The sequence below is a fragment of the Elgaria multicarinata genome, chromosome 5, assembly GCF_023053635.1.
Source record: "Elgaria multicarinata webbii isolate HBS135686 ecotype San Diego chromosome 5, rElgMul1.1.pri, whole genome shotgun sequence".
NCBI classification, from domain to species: Eukaryota; Metazoa; Chordata; class Lepidosauria; order Squamata; family Anguidae; genus Elgaria; species Elgaria multicarinata.
The window spans coordinates 46,524,214-46,541,206 of record NC_086175.1 but is presented as its reverse complement, the minus strand read 5'-3'; the positions used below and the strand labels follow the sequence as shown (position 1 = coordinate 46,541,206).

At 39.1% G+C, this 16,993-nt stretch overlaps 1 protein-coding gene across 3 annotated transcripts in view; it reads left to right on the top strand.

Annotated features, from left to right (window-relative positions):
* Nucleotides 1-16,993, top strand: part of UBE3A (ubiquitin protein ligase E3A) — a 44,385-nt gene that overhangs the window by 8,234 nt on the left and 19,158 nt on the right. The window contains exons 2-5 of one of the 3 annotated variants that reach the window (XM_063126288.1): nucleotides 2,132-2,199; nucleotides 5,931-6,094; nucleotides 8,483-8,597; nucleotides 14,657-14,701. In XM_063126288.1, the coding sequence (XP_062982358.1) occupies nucleotides 8,578-8,597; nucleotides 14,657-14,701 (65 nt within the window). In that variant the 5' untranslated portion in view covers nucleotides 2,132-2,199; nucleotides 5,931-6,094; nucleotides 8,483-8,577. Of the gene's footprint in view, nucleotides 1-2,131; nucleotides 2,200-5,930; nucleotides 6,095-8,482; nucleotides 8,598-14,656; nucleotides 14,702-16,993 lie in introns of those variants that run through there. The other 2 variants (XM_063126289.1, XM_063126290.1) reach the window with 2 other exon arrangements.

Here is a 16,993-nt window from a genome sequence, read left to right as displayed (position 1 = left end):
AGACCTGGGTAGCACATCACCAACAACCCATGGTTAACAAACCATGGGATGTTAAACTGCAGTTCATTAACCATGGGTTGTTAAACTGCAGTGGGAGCATGCATGCTGGTTCCCACCTGCCCACCCAGATTGCAATAAACAACCCAGGGATGGGCTCCTGGATTGTTTACGTGATATCTTGAGTTCAAATTCATGGGGGAGGGGGGACCAGGAGTAGATTTTTGTGTGAAATGGCTTGTGAGCTTGAGTCTGGTACTGACCACAAATTCTTGGGCTGAGCATAAGCACAGGGGTATTCTATTCCTTAATTCGTAGCATATGTCTTCCAGTCTGGGCCAATATTTTGCAACTTGCTCCTGTCTGTGGACTACAGGATTCTAGAAAAAAAATGCAAAAAGTAGATGCCACAAGCCTGATGTTTGCTCACCCCTATTCTAAGGACTGAAACACCCTCTACATGGGAGGTAAATCTGCTGCTTGCAAGCATTGCCTTAACTGTTTTGAGAAAATAACTGCAATAATTATAGCAAGCAATAATATCAGAACATGTATAAGTAACCTGATTTTACATTGTAAAACAGAAAAAAACACAAATTATAATACGATAGCATAAACTGAGCACAAATTATAATACGATTGCATAAACTTAGCAAATTTAGGAGCAATCAGTAGTTATCTGTTTTCAGATTCCAATTATCCACAGTAGGTTTAAAAGATATAGAGGAGCTGTATTTGAAGAGGGATCGAAGAAATATTTTAAAATGTAGGCCATCAAAGGATCACAGGATAGCACCGGGGGAATATATTTATGCAGTTAGGTTTCCCAGGTTCAAGCAGCAATCCATACACTGCAAATCACTGGCTCTCAAAATCTTGGTTTCCTGCTGTGTGAAATTCATTACTCTTATGTTGAGATGCTATGTGTGGTTGTGTCAGAGTAAGCTCTGTTGAAGCTTTCTTTCTGAGGTCGGTAAACCCACAATTTCATTTTTTCCTGTGGCTTTCTAGCATAGTACTTCAGGATTGTGCTGCATCTAGGTTGGGTTGATTTTAAATCAGTTTCTCATTGGTACTCTATTTCCTAAATGATGCTGCATACTAATTGACCAATCTATTTATGAATATTAGTTGTAAATTAAATAGAACACCTGCACTATCTAGGAGGGTATATGCCTTTCCAGGTTGTTATTTTCTATTTCACTTCTGCTCCTTCTCTTACATTGTTTAATTATCTTGCCTTCTTCCCTAGTCTCACCCCAGAATTACAAAATGATTTAACAATCCCAAACTTTTGCTCACTTGGGCCTGTGTGTCTTTGTCTGTTTAAAAAGGTACGGCTTCAGAACTTTCCAGAAGCAGGGTTTGTAGTTATAAGATAGAGCAATTTAGTTTCATAAAAGGAAAAAGAAATGTTTGTTTACAGAGCAGAAACATTCATAATGAGAACTGAATAAATTGCAGAGCTAAGGTAAAGAACATAAAAATAGGACTATCCAAGATCACTGATCCACTGCGTCAGGGGTGAGCAACTTCAGAAGGTCCAGGGTTCTTCTGTCCATTCTTCTCCCTGAAACTGACAAGAAAGCATCTGAACCTGGAGTCATATTTTTTTCAGTCCCTAACAAACTACAATTATGAAGCCAGTTCCTGGTTTGTTAGGGGAGTGGCAAGCCAGGCAGGCTCTAGGTTCAGATGTAGCAGGAAGCTTTTGTTTTCTCATTTAGGTTCCGTTTAGTTTAGCCAGTTCTGCTGGCAGTAGGAGTCAAGCATGGCACACTGCTTATGAAAGGTGAGCCAAAATTTTCAGCAATTCTGGCTTAGGTCTGAACATGGCCATTTTGTTTGATAAAAGACACTTTGTAAATGTAGGTATAGCATGCTTGGATCTAGATCTGATTTTAAGCTGGTTATTTTAAAAAACAGACTTCCCATACTTAAAATGTTTGCAAAGACTAAAAATTCAATTAATTTAAAAAAAGGAGATGTCAAAAAGTCATGTTTTGTTCACCTTGAGTGGTTAATAGTATTATCCAAACAAACTATCTAAGAGGGTGGTGTTAATTTCATGTACTATATGATCTTAATCTTATACAACCATTTCAAAAACTGATGTAAGATTTTTGTATCCTAGGTCTGCAGCCAATCAGAGGCCCTTTGGCAACGTGCAAGAGTAAACTGCTGAACTGCTGGAATAACATGGTATGTAGAATAGTCATATCTTGTATATTGCATTTAAATTTATAAATATTTATCTTTATAAAACTATCATTCAGAAAACCTGAATCTTAAATATTTATAAATTTAGTATTGTATAATGTGCAAAAGTCTACTGAAAAATTTCAATTGCCAATACTTAAAAGGCTAAATAAATGAATGATGTCGCTTGTGATTTGCTCCACAAGCCCAGAATAACTTGAGTACTGTATGCTAGCTTTTTGTGGATGGAATACAAATTGAGCCAGCTTTTGTTTTATCTTAACTGCTGAATGAACTTTCAGTATGCATAATGGATTGCATACCTTTTGTAAGTCTTGACAGTCCATCTGGTGTATATTCTGTTCCAATACCATATTTTTCTCTATTGGTTAAATATCGTATGAAAATTCATGTTGCCACTAGGTTCTTGGCAAGTGTCCTCATGCTACCTTTGCAGCTTTTAAGTAACTCCAGTTTTGGTCTGGTTTTAAGTGGAAAGAGGCACCAAAAAATCCACAAAAGAAGATAGTCTAAATTGCGGTATGATTTCATTAAGTTCTCATGTATGATAAAATACATTATGAAATTCAAACACACTGCTCGCTGCGGTAGGGTTTTTTTAATACACAGTACATCAGCAACATTAAGTTTTGGGTTTTACTAACACTTCTATATTTCCAATAGGTTGCATCTTAATGAGGTCTTCTGTTGGAATTCTAAAGTCCTACCCAATTATTTTCTTTGCACACTACTTTAGGAAAAGATAAATAAGAGAGTCCAAACCAGTTCAATTTCAGTTACACCTCCTTTACATAGTTGTCACAATCCTGAAACCTAAACACACTCTGTACATTGAAACCTGTGCATCTAAGTGCTTCTTCCAACCCAGTCCTCATTGCAATGAATGGGCAGTGTTTGCAGGTAAATTTAATGTGCATATAGCAATTGAAGATTAGAAGAGGCTGTCAAGCCCATCATCCTGTTTTCACAGTGGCCAATCAGATAACCACAAGTAGGACATGATGGTAGTAACCCTTTCCTGCTGTTGTTCTTTAGCAACTGGTATTCTTCAAAGGCATACTACCTCTGATCCTGGAGGTAATGTATCTGCCATAACTAGTTGCTATTGATAGTCCTATGTTCCATGAATTTGTCTAATCTCCCTTTAAAGCTATAATTTTGTGGCCATCACATCATAAGGAAGCAAAATAAATTGCTGGGTAAGTGGCATTTGTGTCCTAGCAGTACCTTTTGGGCCTGAAATCAGATGTTCTTTAACATGAAAACTATTGGAATGAAGTTTATTATGAAAGTTGAATTCTACCTGAATTTACCCCATAATTGTTCTGTATCAGTTCTGCCACTTTCATATACATATCTATCAATTCTTAGAAGTTTTCTGAGATTGGAGCCTCAGCTGGCAACTCAGTTACTCTTACACTTACAGTATCGCTGGGCCAGCCTACCTGCTTTACTATAGAGAAAGTTGCTCTCAACAAGATAAATCAGGACAATAAATGCCATACATGCATTCCTTTGACAATCTGAACACTTAACCTGTGGATTTGAAAATGTAAAAGTGTTGTATGCTTTTTATTATGGAAATAGTAGAAGGGTAAGATTCTTGATTGACCTGTTGTATGAAGATGATAAAATAGAGGTTATGTGGCTCGTATGAGCACCATGTTTTTCAAGCATAATTTCCCTTCTTGGAAAATATGCTCGTTGATAGAATAAAATGAAAGAGAAGATTTAACTTGGCTTTTAGCCAAGGAACTCATGACAGTTTAAAGTTTCATTAGTAGATCTCATTGTGCCTTCAAGGCATCACATTTTACACGTAGAGAACACTGTACACTGGGATTATAGACTGGTAACAGCTCTGCGAAAAGAATTTAGAATGAAAGTTGGATCCTTCAGAGATGCTGAAACAAATAATAAATAAATGTGTTTAAGAGGACTAGATCAGTTCAGCCAAGCCCCTGGGTACTCTGTGTTGAAAACTTAGGGTAGACAAAAACTCTTAAGTCCCTTGTAATTGATGAAACAGTGCTGTCACTGAGACAGAAGGCATTTTGCCATAGAGTACACAGCAGCCTTTTTTTCTCTCTTTTGAGTTATCCCTTCTGCATTAACTTAAGTTAAAACAGCAGTGGACAGAAGATAGTTCGGGATCTGCTAGTAGATCTTTGGGTGATTTGCAGTAATTTGGGGAGAATTTCTTATCTCCTATTGCTTAGCAATAGCAACAACAAAAATCCTTTTTTTAAAAAAAATAGGCTGCTGAAATTATGATAGTTTGAGGGAAACGGAGTGATTTTTTGTTTGAAGGGATTGTGAATTCTGTTCTGGCATGGAAAACAAATTCCTGAGCATGTCCTCAGAGGCTTTTTAATTCCAAGTATTTGTCCAGCCCCTGAGCCACTACTTTGCACTTGGGTCTGGTTGTTACATATTGAGGTTCTAGTAAAAAAACAAAATAGATCTGGGAAGGCTTAAAATATATGATAGAACTTCTAATAAAGCCAATATAATCTATACAGGTAATAAGAGCATCAAGAAATTTGCTTGGCCATGACTCATGCCATACAACACTGAATATATGTTTCTAATACAAGATATCAGCTTTTGTGAATTCTGGCCCCTTATTTTCCTTGAGCGTACAGTAGTCTAGCTATCATAATTTTAGTGGAAGAAAAAGAGAGAGAGAACTTAAAACCCATGGACGGTTTCTACAATTCTCCTCAAAACGTGGGGTTGAGTGGAACTTCCAGTTGTCAGCAGTTACCCTGCTCTTTTCCCATCGCCGTCAGTCTTTGCGCTTCCTCTGCTGCTGCTCTTTATATCTCATCATTCTCCGAAGCATAATATTCCTTCCTGTGACAGAATTTGAAACAAATTGCACATTTTCCATTAAAAGATGTGCAATTGAAGTGTCCAAATCAAATATTAAATTTAACCAGTTTCGATTATTTATTGCTGTTGAGCACTTTGCATTTTCTGTTGCGGCTATTTATGTATTTATTTTAATTTTAAATTATTTTCACACAGCTTATAAGATAACGATGCAAAACAAATAAAACAACATTCAATAAATATTCCATAAAAACAGATATCGCCAATAGAACTGGCAGCTCACAGAATATAAAAAGACCAGTGAAAACAGGTGGGGCCTTCCTAAAAATCTTCAAAGAAGGAAGCCAATTCCCGAAGTGCGGGGCCGCCACTGAAATGGCCCTCTCCTTTGTACTCACCAGCCCAATTGCCCGTGTCCAATCTTGCAACAATGCAGTCATTGTATAAAACCATTCCCATTGACAATGACTCATAATACAATATTCAAAAGCAGCTAAACACAAAATGTTAGTATTTGTGTGGATGCGTAGCCAAATCTTTAAAAATGAAGATGATATAATGCATCTGCATACAACAATAAGCCGATATTAACTTTTTATCAGTCCCTTTTAGAGGCACGCGTCCCTATCTAGATGCTCCACTGTGTAAATGAGGGAGTCTTATGTACGCATACATAGCCATCCTGAACCTTGGAGCAGGCAGTAATTTAGTTCTTCTCATATATGAATTTTTTATCCAATCCAGTTCTGTAGTTTAGAATTTTCTAATGCAGAATGCTTTAACACAGTTTTGAAAGCCAAAGGTTTAGAATTTTGTACTTAAATGCACGTAAGTTCAGATAGTAGAAGTAGGTAAGTCATGAATTGGTTCCGTTTCAGCAATGGAAATCTTCAGCTGGAGAGCAAAAAGCCAATGGGTGGCCTCGGGGTGCTGTGGGTGCGAGTGTTGCTGAATAATCACTGGCTGACAGCGACATGACAGAGTAGAAGATCAGCCTTACATCTTATACCAGTGAAGCCAGATCACAGGAAACAATTGACAGGTAAAATTTTGAAATGGAAATATCCATTACAGATAGGGTTGCTAAAGAGAATAGTCCCAAGTATTATAAATTGTGTTATATTTATCCTCTATTTTCATTAGTTTACTCATAGGGAGGTTTAGATCAATGTTTCTCAACCTTGTCATAGTGCTAGAAGGTAAAAAGGAAGGATCGGAGGGTCACTGCACATTTTCCATCAAGTGAACACTCAAGAGGAAGTCGCAGCCAACCACAGTTCTCTGCTAAACTTATTCCCAAGCATGTGTTTCTTGAATCTCGTACTAAGATATTTTTTTAAAAAAAAGTTTAGACTTAAAAATGTAATGTGTGGAATGGTCCTGAAATACATGAAAGTGGGGTGTGGTGGGTATATCCAAGGAGCGGACTAGTGAGGCTCAGATGGTCTGAGAAGTGAAGGGAAACTATTGCATCTTCCTTAACTGATTATGGAGTCTCATACATTTTTTTAAAAAAAAAAGTCAGAATAAGTAGGGAAACTAGTGTCTTCCAGATCTTTTGGACTACAGCTTTCCATCCCTGACCATTGGCCATGCTGTCTGGGGCTGATCGGAGTCATCTAGAGGACACGAGCTTGCCTACTCCTACTTTAGGGTGATGTATTGCAGCCTTCCACAATCTAGTATCCATCAGAAGTTTTGGACTACAGGTTTCCATCCCTGACCATTGGTCATCCTGGCTGGGGGGAGTTGAGGTCCAAAACATCTGGAGGACACTAGATTGGGAAAAGCTGATGTACTGTATACAATATGCTGTAAATTTCCTTTGCAGTTAATCATTTTAATAGCTACTACAGTAGAATCTAGTGTGCACATATTTTCTTGGGAAATTAATAACTAATTATGATAGAATGGTGTCTTGTGTTTGAATAACAGTTACAAATAAATGTGGTTTGTAGTGGCTCAGGTAGGTAATAGCAAAAACACAGCTCTTACAAATAGTAAATCTGACCTTCCTACCACCTTACTCCTAGCTATCAAAGGCCAACCTATATAAAAGGTCACATACCCAGGCATTTAATGGTATATAATGACGCATCTATGTCTGCTGCATCTATGTCTGCAGTTCTGTTAGGAAAAAACATTGCATAGAAAAATAATAATAATAATATACCACTTTCAGAAAATGGTGGTTCTCAAGGGCAAAAGTGTTCCCAAAATTACACCACCAAACAACTCTTATGCATTCCTTTACAGTCATAAATTGGCACATAAATAATATAAGAAGATACTCTTAACACAGAGGGTGGCCTCTTAGATACATTGGGGCCTAGGCTATTCCAGAATTTATTGATCATTACCAGCACTTTGAATTGATTCTGAAGGGGAAATATAGTCACTGAACCGTCAGTGTAATGTACTTCCTGATCATCTATCTCCATCAGAAGGTGGGTTTCACATTTTGTATCTGTTTCAGCTTTTGGGCCATTGTTAATAAGGATGGTCCTCCTTAACAATGTACATGAAATTCTGGAGGAATGCAGGGTATCAGTAAATTGGGAGAAAGCACTTATAGCTACAAGTGCAATGCAAACTGCCAGGTGCAGCATTAAACCTAAGGCTGCAAGCCTGAGTGACCAGACATGGCTAAATCCTATCAACAATGAAGTGCCAATGTCTGCATTCAGATGACACATTAACCAATGGTGGGATAAATAGTAAACGGTTGGTTATTGTGTCATCTGTCAGGACTTTTTCATACCATGGTTGGTTATTCAGCCGAAATAACCAACAGAACCAGTGCTGTGCAGAGTTGATTATTTGAACAACCGTTGGTTATCGTGTTGTCTGCCAGGCACCATTGACTATTTCATTGCACATAGTTGGATATTTTCAGCAACTACAGAGTCCCCTGGCAAGAGTGACCAAAGTGACAGCTGCTACTCTGGTCCAGCCGACATAACTCGCAATGGCTGATAGGATACCAGCAGGAGGACTGAGGGGGGGAGGGGGATGTGTCAATCAAACACACCATTGACTAATAGTCAACTCGTTCTTAATCCACATAACGGTTGATTATAATCATGTCGTGTGGGGAGTACTCCCTCGATAATCAACCGTGGAGTTGACTATTAACCCACCACTGACTATTGTGTCATCCGAAAACAGCCAATATCTTCATTGTACTACAATTGCAGACACAAGGTTTGCTGACCATCATTATTTCAGCCTTGCTTGGATTTGGTTTCAGTAGTCTCACCTACTTAAAACTACTTAAAACACTTCTGACTATAAAATTATACGTTAGTAGCAAAATGTATTCCTTTTTTTACAGAACGTATCCATTAATTATCCTAGTTCATTCAGTTGTGTGGCTTAGAACATGAACTTGAGGATGTGTAACTAAGCATAGATGTATTTATTTATTCAGCACTATTAAGCCTATGCTTGGCCCAGCACAAGAGGATTGGCGAGAACCTATTTTTAATCAACGACACAAAATTGTGATCACCCCAATGTCACCGAATGGCCACAGCTTGTAAAAGGTAAATATTAAAATAATCATTAACTTCTATGAAATAAATATTCAGAGAGCTCCGGCTATTGGGCGGTATAGAAATGTAATAAATAAATAAATGCAACAAATGCTTTTTTGGGGCAGGGGTGGGGTTTCACAACTGCTTAATTAGTAAGTAAACTTTAGGAGGACACTGGCAAAAGTAAGTGAATTGGATGTGAACATCCTTTCTACATTCCTTTGAATGTCCATGTTAATATTCTTTAAAACGTTATCGTTCGTGAATTGTTGTTTTGGAGAGACTGTTCCTCATCTGGTAGATGCCAGATGGAACCCACTATGGTCCTTAAATTTGGTTTAACTTTAACCTTTGCCATGGTATCTTACTGAAATGGGTTCATAGTTTGCTTAAAAGGACTTTGGTTCAGGAAACTTGGTAATCTTGCTGAGAGCAGCACACTTGCAAACCTTTGCTTTTTCTCTCAGGGAGTTACAGTGGAGGTAAAAGGAGTGGCTTGCAGAATGGAGAAGTTGCTCCAAGGGTTGCTGGAAGTGAGCCACCATTTGAAATTGCTAGTTCATGCTGCGGTGTTCAGATTACTGGGTGTGTGGTGTTCTTCAGTGCAATTCAGGGCTAAAACCTGAAGCATTTAAGATGAAAACTTATTAAATAAACAGAACTTTCGGGTTTTTAGAGGTTTTATACTGAGTATTGATCACTTGTAGCTCAGCAGTGTCTTCAGGATTGTTTAAATATGATGTAATATTTAGCACTGAAAGCTTCTGTTAATGTCAGCAAATGTAGCAGAGCAGCATTGTTATAAAAGTTTTAGCAAGTACACAGCTTCTGATATTTGAACAACTTTATAAAACGGTATTATATACTTCTAACAATAAAACGTAAACTGAGCTAGAAAACTAGAACTATGGTCTTGTTGGATCTAGAAACCGGCACCAGGGACCACTTCTGCATTCAGTTACACAGGGATTAGCATCATTCACCTGAGCTGCTACTTGGGGGAAACCAAGAAAATAAAGAAGTGGCAAATACTTGTGTCAGCTGAAAAGACGGGTGTGCTAAAGACAATGATTTTAAAGAAGTATTTGACATGTGGATGCAAAGTACCATGTTAAAAAAAAATCTAAAATCCAGAATAGGGAAATACTAGGCCAAATGTCACAAACCAGTGAGCAAAGTTTTGGGTTCTTCAGAACTAGGTGAGATGTTAAACAAAGCAGAGGGGAAGAGAAAAAGCTGGCTAAAGTTAAAGCAGGGAAATCTGCATTATTCATAGTCATGAGGTGGAATGAGGAAGGAGGTAGCAGGTAAGCTCTATTAGGTGCTGTTAATTTTAATTTCAGGTGGCGAAGAGCTTAAAAACATGCTCACTAATTCGTGATATTTTGGTTGGCCTAATGAAGGTACTACCCTATGATAATATCCTCAGTTCTTCATGTCAGTAATTTAAAAAAAACAACTAAATTGAGAGCTATGTACATTACAAGGCATTTTACACTGCAGGGTAGTTTCGGTTGTGCTTTAGACATATTGGCCTGGTTCAGACCACACGCTAAACCATGCTGCTTAACCACAAAATGGTTAACCATTTTGCAGTTAAGCAGCATGGTTTGGCATGTGGTCTGAACCAGGCCACTGTGGGGAAGAGGTGTTGAAATTTAGTCTTTCAGAGCTGTTGTGGATCCACGGATTGATGCTTGGGCTTCTGTCACCCTGACTCATTATTATCACCATGGGTGCTAGTAGTCTTGCTCCTTTCTCGCTTTTTTGCCCTTCAGTCCCCTCACCACAGAAAGGCCATGAATAATGCAAATGTGGCTCATGCATAGTGAATCCACCCTCTGAATTTGCATGCAGCATGGCCTCAACCCCTCGTTCACATGCTTCCACCCCCTTCCCCCTCCTTACTGGTGACGATGGCCTAACTGCGCAGCTGCGTCTGGGGCCCACCTTTGCACCACACCGATTGGCTAAGCAGGACTGTCTGTCATCCCGCTGCTTGATTAGCACAGAGGAAATTAATTGGTATTAAAGCTTAAGCTTTGAACATTTTCAAATTGTCTGCACATCTACACTGTTCAAGCTCCATTTTAAAACAAAATAGGTCTGGCAGATCTTGAGTAATAAGCCTTACACTGCCGTATTCTTATATAAGATTATTATTATTATTATTTACAACGTTTGTATACTGCTCCACATCTAGACAGATTCCAGAACAGTAAACCACAAGAGATAAAATGAACAAAAGATAAAAAGAATGAAAAATATTAAAATTCTTTTAAAAAAGAAAGAAAAGAGTGCCAATAAAGTAGAGGCTGGTTGACTACAGAAGGTTTCGTGGAAAAGAGCTATTTTCAGGAGACACTCACAACAGCGTTGTTGCCTGCCTGACCTCCAGAGGCAGGTAGGGGGCTTCAATAGAAAGGAAGCCACACACTGAAGGCTCTTCTCCCAGTGGACTCCAGTCGGGCCATAGGTCCATGTGGAACCATCAGGAGCAGGCCCTCTTATGACTTCAGGGATCAGGCAGGTTGGTAAGGAAGAAGGTGCTCTCCCAGGTATCCTGGTCCCAAGTTGTTTAGGGTTTGGTACACGAGTACAAGAACCTTAAACCTGGCCATTTAGCAAATAGGCAGCCTGTGCAGGTCCTTCAGCGAAGGAGTTGTATGCTGAAAAGGAGCAGCTCCAGACAACAGCTTAGCTATTATTATTATTATTATTATTATTATTTATTTATATAGCACCATCAATGTACATGGTGCTGTACAGATAACACAGTACATAGCAAGACCCTGCCGCATAGGCTTACAATCTAATAAGTTGTAGTTAACAATAAAGAGGGAAGGAGAATGCAAACAGGCACAGGGAAGTGTAAACAGGCACCGGGTAGGGTAAAGCTAATAGTATAGAGTCAGAACAAACTCAATATTTGAAGGCTATAGGGAAAAGAAAAGTTTTTAGCTGAGTTTTAAAAGCAGTGATTGAGTTTGTAGTTCTCAAGTGTTCTGGAAGAGCGTTCCAGGCGTAAGGGGCAGCAGAAGAAAAAGGACGAAGCCGAGTAAGGGAAGTGGAGGTCCTTGGGCAGGCGAGAAGCATGGCATCAGAGGAGCGGAGAGCCCGAGCGGGGCGATAGTGTGAGATGAGAGAGGAGAGATAGGGAGGAGCTAGACCGTGAAGAGCCTTGAAGGTCAGCAGGAGAAGTTTATATTGGATTCTGGAGTGAATTGGAAGCCAATGAAGAGATTTCAGAAGTGGAGTGACATGGTCAGAGCGGCGGGCCAGGAAGATGATCTTAGCGGCAGAGTGGTGGACAGAGACCAGTGGACTGATGTGAGACGAAGGAAGGCCAGAGAGAAGAAGGTTGCAGTAGTCCAGCCGAGAGATAACCAGTGCGTGAACGAGAGTCTTGGCAGAAGAGACAGACAAAAATGGTCGAATCCTGGCAATATTATATAGGAAGAAATGACAGGATTTAGCTACAGCCTCGATGTGAGGATTCTGCTCTAGCTCCAGCTGATGGGCAGCCCCACGTAGAGTGCGTTGCAGTAATCCAGTCTTGAGGTTTTGGTGCCTGTACCACGGTGGCCAAGCTATCCCCGTCCAGGAGAGGCTGTAGTTGGTGAACCAGCTGAAGCTAGTCAAAGGCACTTCGAGCCACCATGGCCATTCAGCCCTCCAGCTATCATGATGAATCTAGGAGTAACTCTGAATTACAGACCTGATCTTTTAGAGGGAGTGCAACCCCATCCAGAAGAGGCAGTGAGCCTGTCTCCCAAGACCCAGTAACCACTCACCCAAAAGACTTCCATCTTGCCAGGATTCAGTTTCAGTTTACTGGCCCATTACTACATTTAGGCACTGATTCAGGACTTGTACAGCCTCACCTGATTCAGATGTCACAGGAAGACAGAGCTGTGTGTCATTAGCAGACTGATGGCACTTGCCTCCAAATCCCCTAATGATTGCTCCCACCAGCTTCATATAGATGTTGAACAATATTGGGGACAGGATGGTACCTTGCAGATCGCCATAGCTCAGTTGCCAATTAGCTATCATAAGTAGGTAGATTTTTCCATTAGGCATCAATTATTGGGAACTGTGTGCAGAACAGTGTCTGGCATAGCAGCAGAAATGTTGAATCTATGTAGATGAAATGTGGGGAACCCACAATAGCCAGATGTGAGAGGTTGTAGCTTAAACCTGAATTCTTGCAAGCAGGCATACTTTCGTGTCCTTCAAACAATGGTTTGGGGTATTGGAAACAAGCCTAGTGCTTGTAAGCTGCTGCCGTCTGTCATCAGTTAGTTTAATTATGATTTAATTATCTGAACCAAGAAATAGCAACTTGACTGAAGATGTGAAGGGAGAGAGCACATGAGCACAAGTTTCATTCCTGGTCCTCCAAACTATGCTTTGAAGGATCAAAAACATTACATCTGAACTGTCCCAATAGACATCTTTGCGTGTAACACTAAATCATAGCATAGTGCTATGTGAATGAGCCTTGGGCTCCTGTGCTCCTCTCTCTCCTCTTCTGGCATGGCTGCAAGGAGACGGGAAGCATCTGCTCCTATTTTCAACTAACTGCTGTTTGTCATATGAACCAAGATAAATCTCGTTAGTTTAAACTCAAGTTTGTCCAAATAAACCAAGATAAAACAGTGGCTTCTGATCCTGTCTTGTTTGGATAAGCCATAGTTTATCCATCTATCTAACTGCACTTCCCGATTTGGACAAAACAACAAACTGTGATTAGTTGAAAATGAGTTAGATGCTTGCAACCATGTTGGAGAAGAGGGGAAGGGAAGCAGGCTCGTGCACATAATGCTAAACTATGGGTTAGTGTTACATTGAACCAGGTTAGTATAAACAAAATGTCAATCTTTAAAAACATTACAGATTTAATTTTAAATATCATAGCATCCTAGAGTTGGAATGAAGCTTGGAGGTCATCTACTCCAAAAATAGATTGCTGTTTTTTGGTGCATGCTTCATCGTAGCATTACACTGATCTGAACATTTTAAATTTGGTTAGGAAAGCCTCTGAGGCACTTTTCTTTCTTATTTTATTGTTGAATTCTGAAAACTCTTAAAAATGTTTACGCTTGCAAAAATAAAACCCTGTTTTCACCACATAATATATACTAAATGCTTATAATATGTAAGCTACTGATGTGATGTTCTATCTAGCCCTGAATAAAACTATAGGCAAACCCTTATCTTCCTTCAGATCACACTTTGTTCAAGGAATTGGTAACTAATAAGTTACTTTTGTTCATAATCGTTGCATGGGACAATGAATTTAAAGAGCTGTAGTCATCTGAATGGGCTGGATTGTTAACTATTTCTGAAAGCAGTCCTGTAACATCTGGTTCCAGTGTAGAAAGGAAAACAAAGATGGGCTATAGCTTTTCTTGCGTGTGTTCCTAAATGGTTGTGCTGGTGCATTTGCCTTAAATACTAGCATAATAATTGTTTTTTGTAGACACCGAAACTACATAAGTAGTGAATGTTCACTCATCTGAAGCCCTGTTGTAGTAGGCAACAAGTACAGTAGTACAACAGCTGTAAGCCGAACATTCTTGAGCTTGCCTAAAGTTTCCTCTCTCAAAAATGACCATATTCAGTATCAGTTCTTTTGATATACCTTGGTTACGTGGGAAAGAACACTGGTCCAGCTAGCCTGCTGTTGTTTACTCTGGCTGGCAGTGGCTTTCTTTCTTCAGGCATTTCCAGGCATTTACTGTCATAAAACATCTGTATAAAATCCTGGGAACTCTTCTTTTCCCGCTTTCTTTAAACCCTTTTAGTGCCTGAAATTTAATCTCTATTCTTAAGAGTTCTTACTAGAAGCCATTTCCCCCACAAAGTTTATTTGGATCATAAAAGTAAATTTTAAAGTGGATAATTGTGACTGGCATGAGAAACAGCTTGTATCTATCCCCTCATTAGTGCCTTTACCTGTAATTAAATTGGTAGGACTGACTTTTAAGAGGCTGTTACTGGTGTCTTAATGGTACATAATATTCACATGCCAAATTACTTAAGTTTTTATTTAAACCTTTTAGATCACCAGGAGAACCTCACTCTGAAAACATTGAAGCTAGCCGAATGTAAGTATCACTAGCACCTCAAAAGATTGCCTTTGTTATTTTGTGTGTTAGTCAGCTGCAACATCAGAATTGTATTATTTTAGGTCTTTAACAGCTATCTTTAAGTGGTACGTGAGGGAAGTTATTCAGTATTAACAGCCATTATGTAGTTTTTTCAGACGGTTGCGCCGGGGGAAGAAATCATCATAGTTTCTCCCCCCGCATGTGCTGCACACACAACATCCGTTGGCATAATCCCCCGCGGTGCAGTATGCACCGGCATGTTGTCTGAACTGGGGGATGGTTTTGTATCCACCCTAAAACCCATGACGTGCAGTAGAGGTTGTAGGGTGGGTGCAAAGCCACCACCCCCCCGCCATACCATGGTCCCAGATCGGACATCATGCCAACCTGCACTGCATGGTGGCAGGTGATGTAAATGGCGGTCATGTGAGCAGGACGTGGGGGGGTGGGGGGAGAAGCCACATTGGCTTCTTTTGCCCTTGTGATCGCCTTAACCCAGTCAGTAGTTTGCCTAGAATGTGAGTACGTTGAGAATCCTAGTTTTCTATAAAACCTTGGGGGAGAGTTTGTGTTTATTCCAACATATGGTAGCGTAGTACAGTATCTGAGTAATGTTCCGATGGCATATCTAATCCTATTGACTACAAAGTAAGCATTTTATACACATGTGAAAAGAAGTATGTGCGCTACCATAGATAACTTTGGTGGTTTTGCTGTTGCAACCCCCAGCCCCGGCAAGCAATAAGGCAGGCTGCTTCTAAAGCTGAATTTGCAGCTTGTTGCTTTGGCAGGGGAAGCTGCACTAGTGAGAAATGTCACATCTCCCACCATGTGCCCATTCTTTACGAGCATATAAATGACTGCTGTGGATCACAGCCAGAGTCTTCTACGACTCATTATGCTCAAGTAAAATTCAGTGGTGTCTAATTGTTATGTGATATAGAAAATATTAGATCATGCCGTGGGTGGAAGAACTGTAAATAATTTGCTTCTTTATGCTTGTGCTTTCCATATTTATTGTTGTAACTTAGAAATTATCTAATTTTTGAAGCTACAGCTACAATTTAGTAAACTCCATCTTATTTATTAAGTCATGTTTGCTGAATGTGAAACTACATTAACAAACAGTATGGAATTAAACTGTAAAATGGAAGAAAACAATGCACTGGAATGTACTTAAAGGAAGAATACTTCCTATTTTAACAGATTTAATAGGATAGGAACAATTGACAATAAATATTATAGATATGTAACCTGATTCGCTGTTAGGAAGAGGATTAAGGCGAAACATAAATAAAAAAGATCTCATTTTTAAAACCAATTTCCTTTGTAAACATTACTCCTGTGTGTGTTTTTGTAATTATACTGCTTAACTTTGTCTAACACTGGTTTGTTAGATTGTAACGATTCACATTTGCAACTCATGAAGCCCAAAAATACCTCTGTAATTGTATAATTGCCAGTCCCATAACATTATCTAATGTTGCATTGCCAATGCATGTCTTAGCTTTCCTTAAAACTAGACAACTAATTTTTGTTATTATTTGCTCTCATCAGAAAGTGGTTCTTCCCATGTATTTCAGTGTAATTTTCTGGAATATTAACTGATTCTAGCATTATGGAGTCACATATGACGCCAAAAAAACATTTATATTCTACCTTACTACCAAATCCATTGTGACTAACAACAGTAATAAAACAATCTATTACAATAAAAAAAGAAATTAAAAAAGAACAAGTAGATCTAAGCAGCCAAGGACAAAAAACACAAAATAAGTATCAATCAAATGCCGCAGAAATTTGGGGCGAACTGAAGTGGCTTTGCTTGGTGCCTGAATATTAATAAATTTGGTGCCTGACAAATGGATTTAGGGTAGTTTTTTCTAAAACATCAGCCCACTTTGCCTCAAGAAAAACTACTTCTGGGAACAAAGGGGAAATTTGTGGGATGTATTATATAAGTCTAACACTTAAAGATTATTCCCCCCCTTTTTTGTTTTTTTAAACAGCACATACTTACAGCATGGCTAATACCAAATAACATTCTCCTTGGCATGTCTTTTGCATGACAAGTCTTGTTATATGACTATGTCATAACAATCTGCATGGAGCAGTTCTTGAATGTTTTTATTGTTAATAAGAAATTCATCTTTGGTATCATGTGTATTCTTAGAATAGTGAGCTTTATACTCTAATAGATTTTAAAGCAGGGGTAGGGAACCTCAGGTCTGGGAGCCAAATCTAACCCTTTGGGGGTTCCCCAGATGGCCACATCCTCTTGCCTTATCC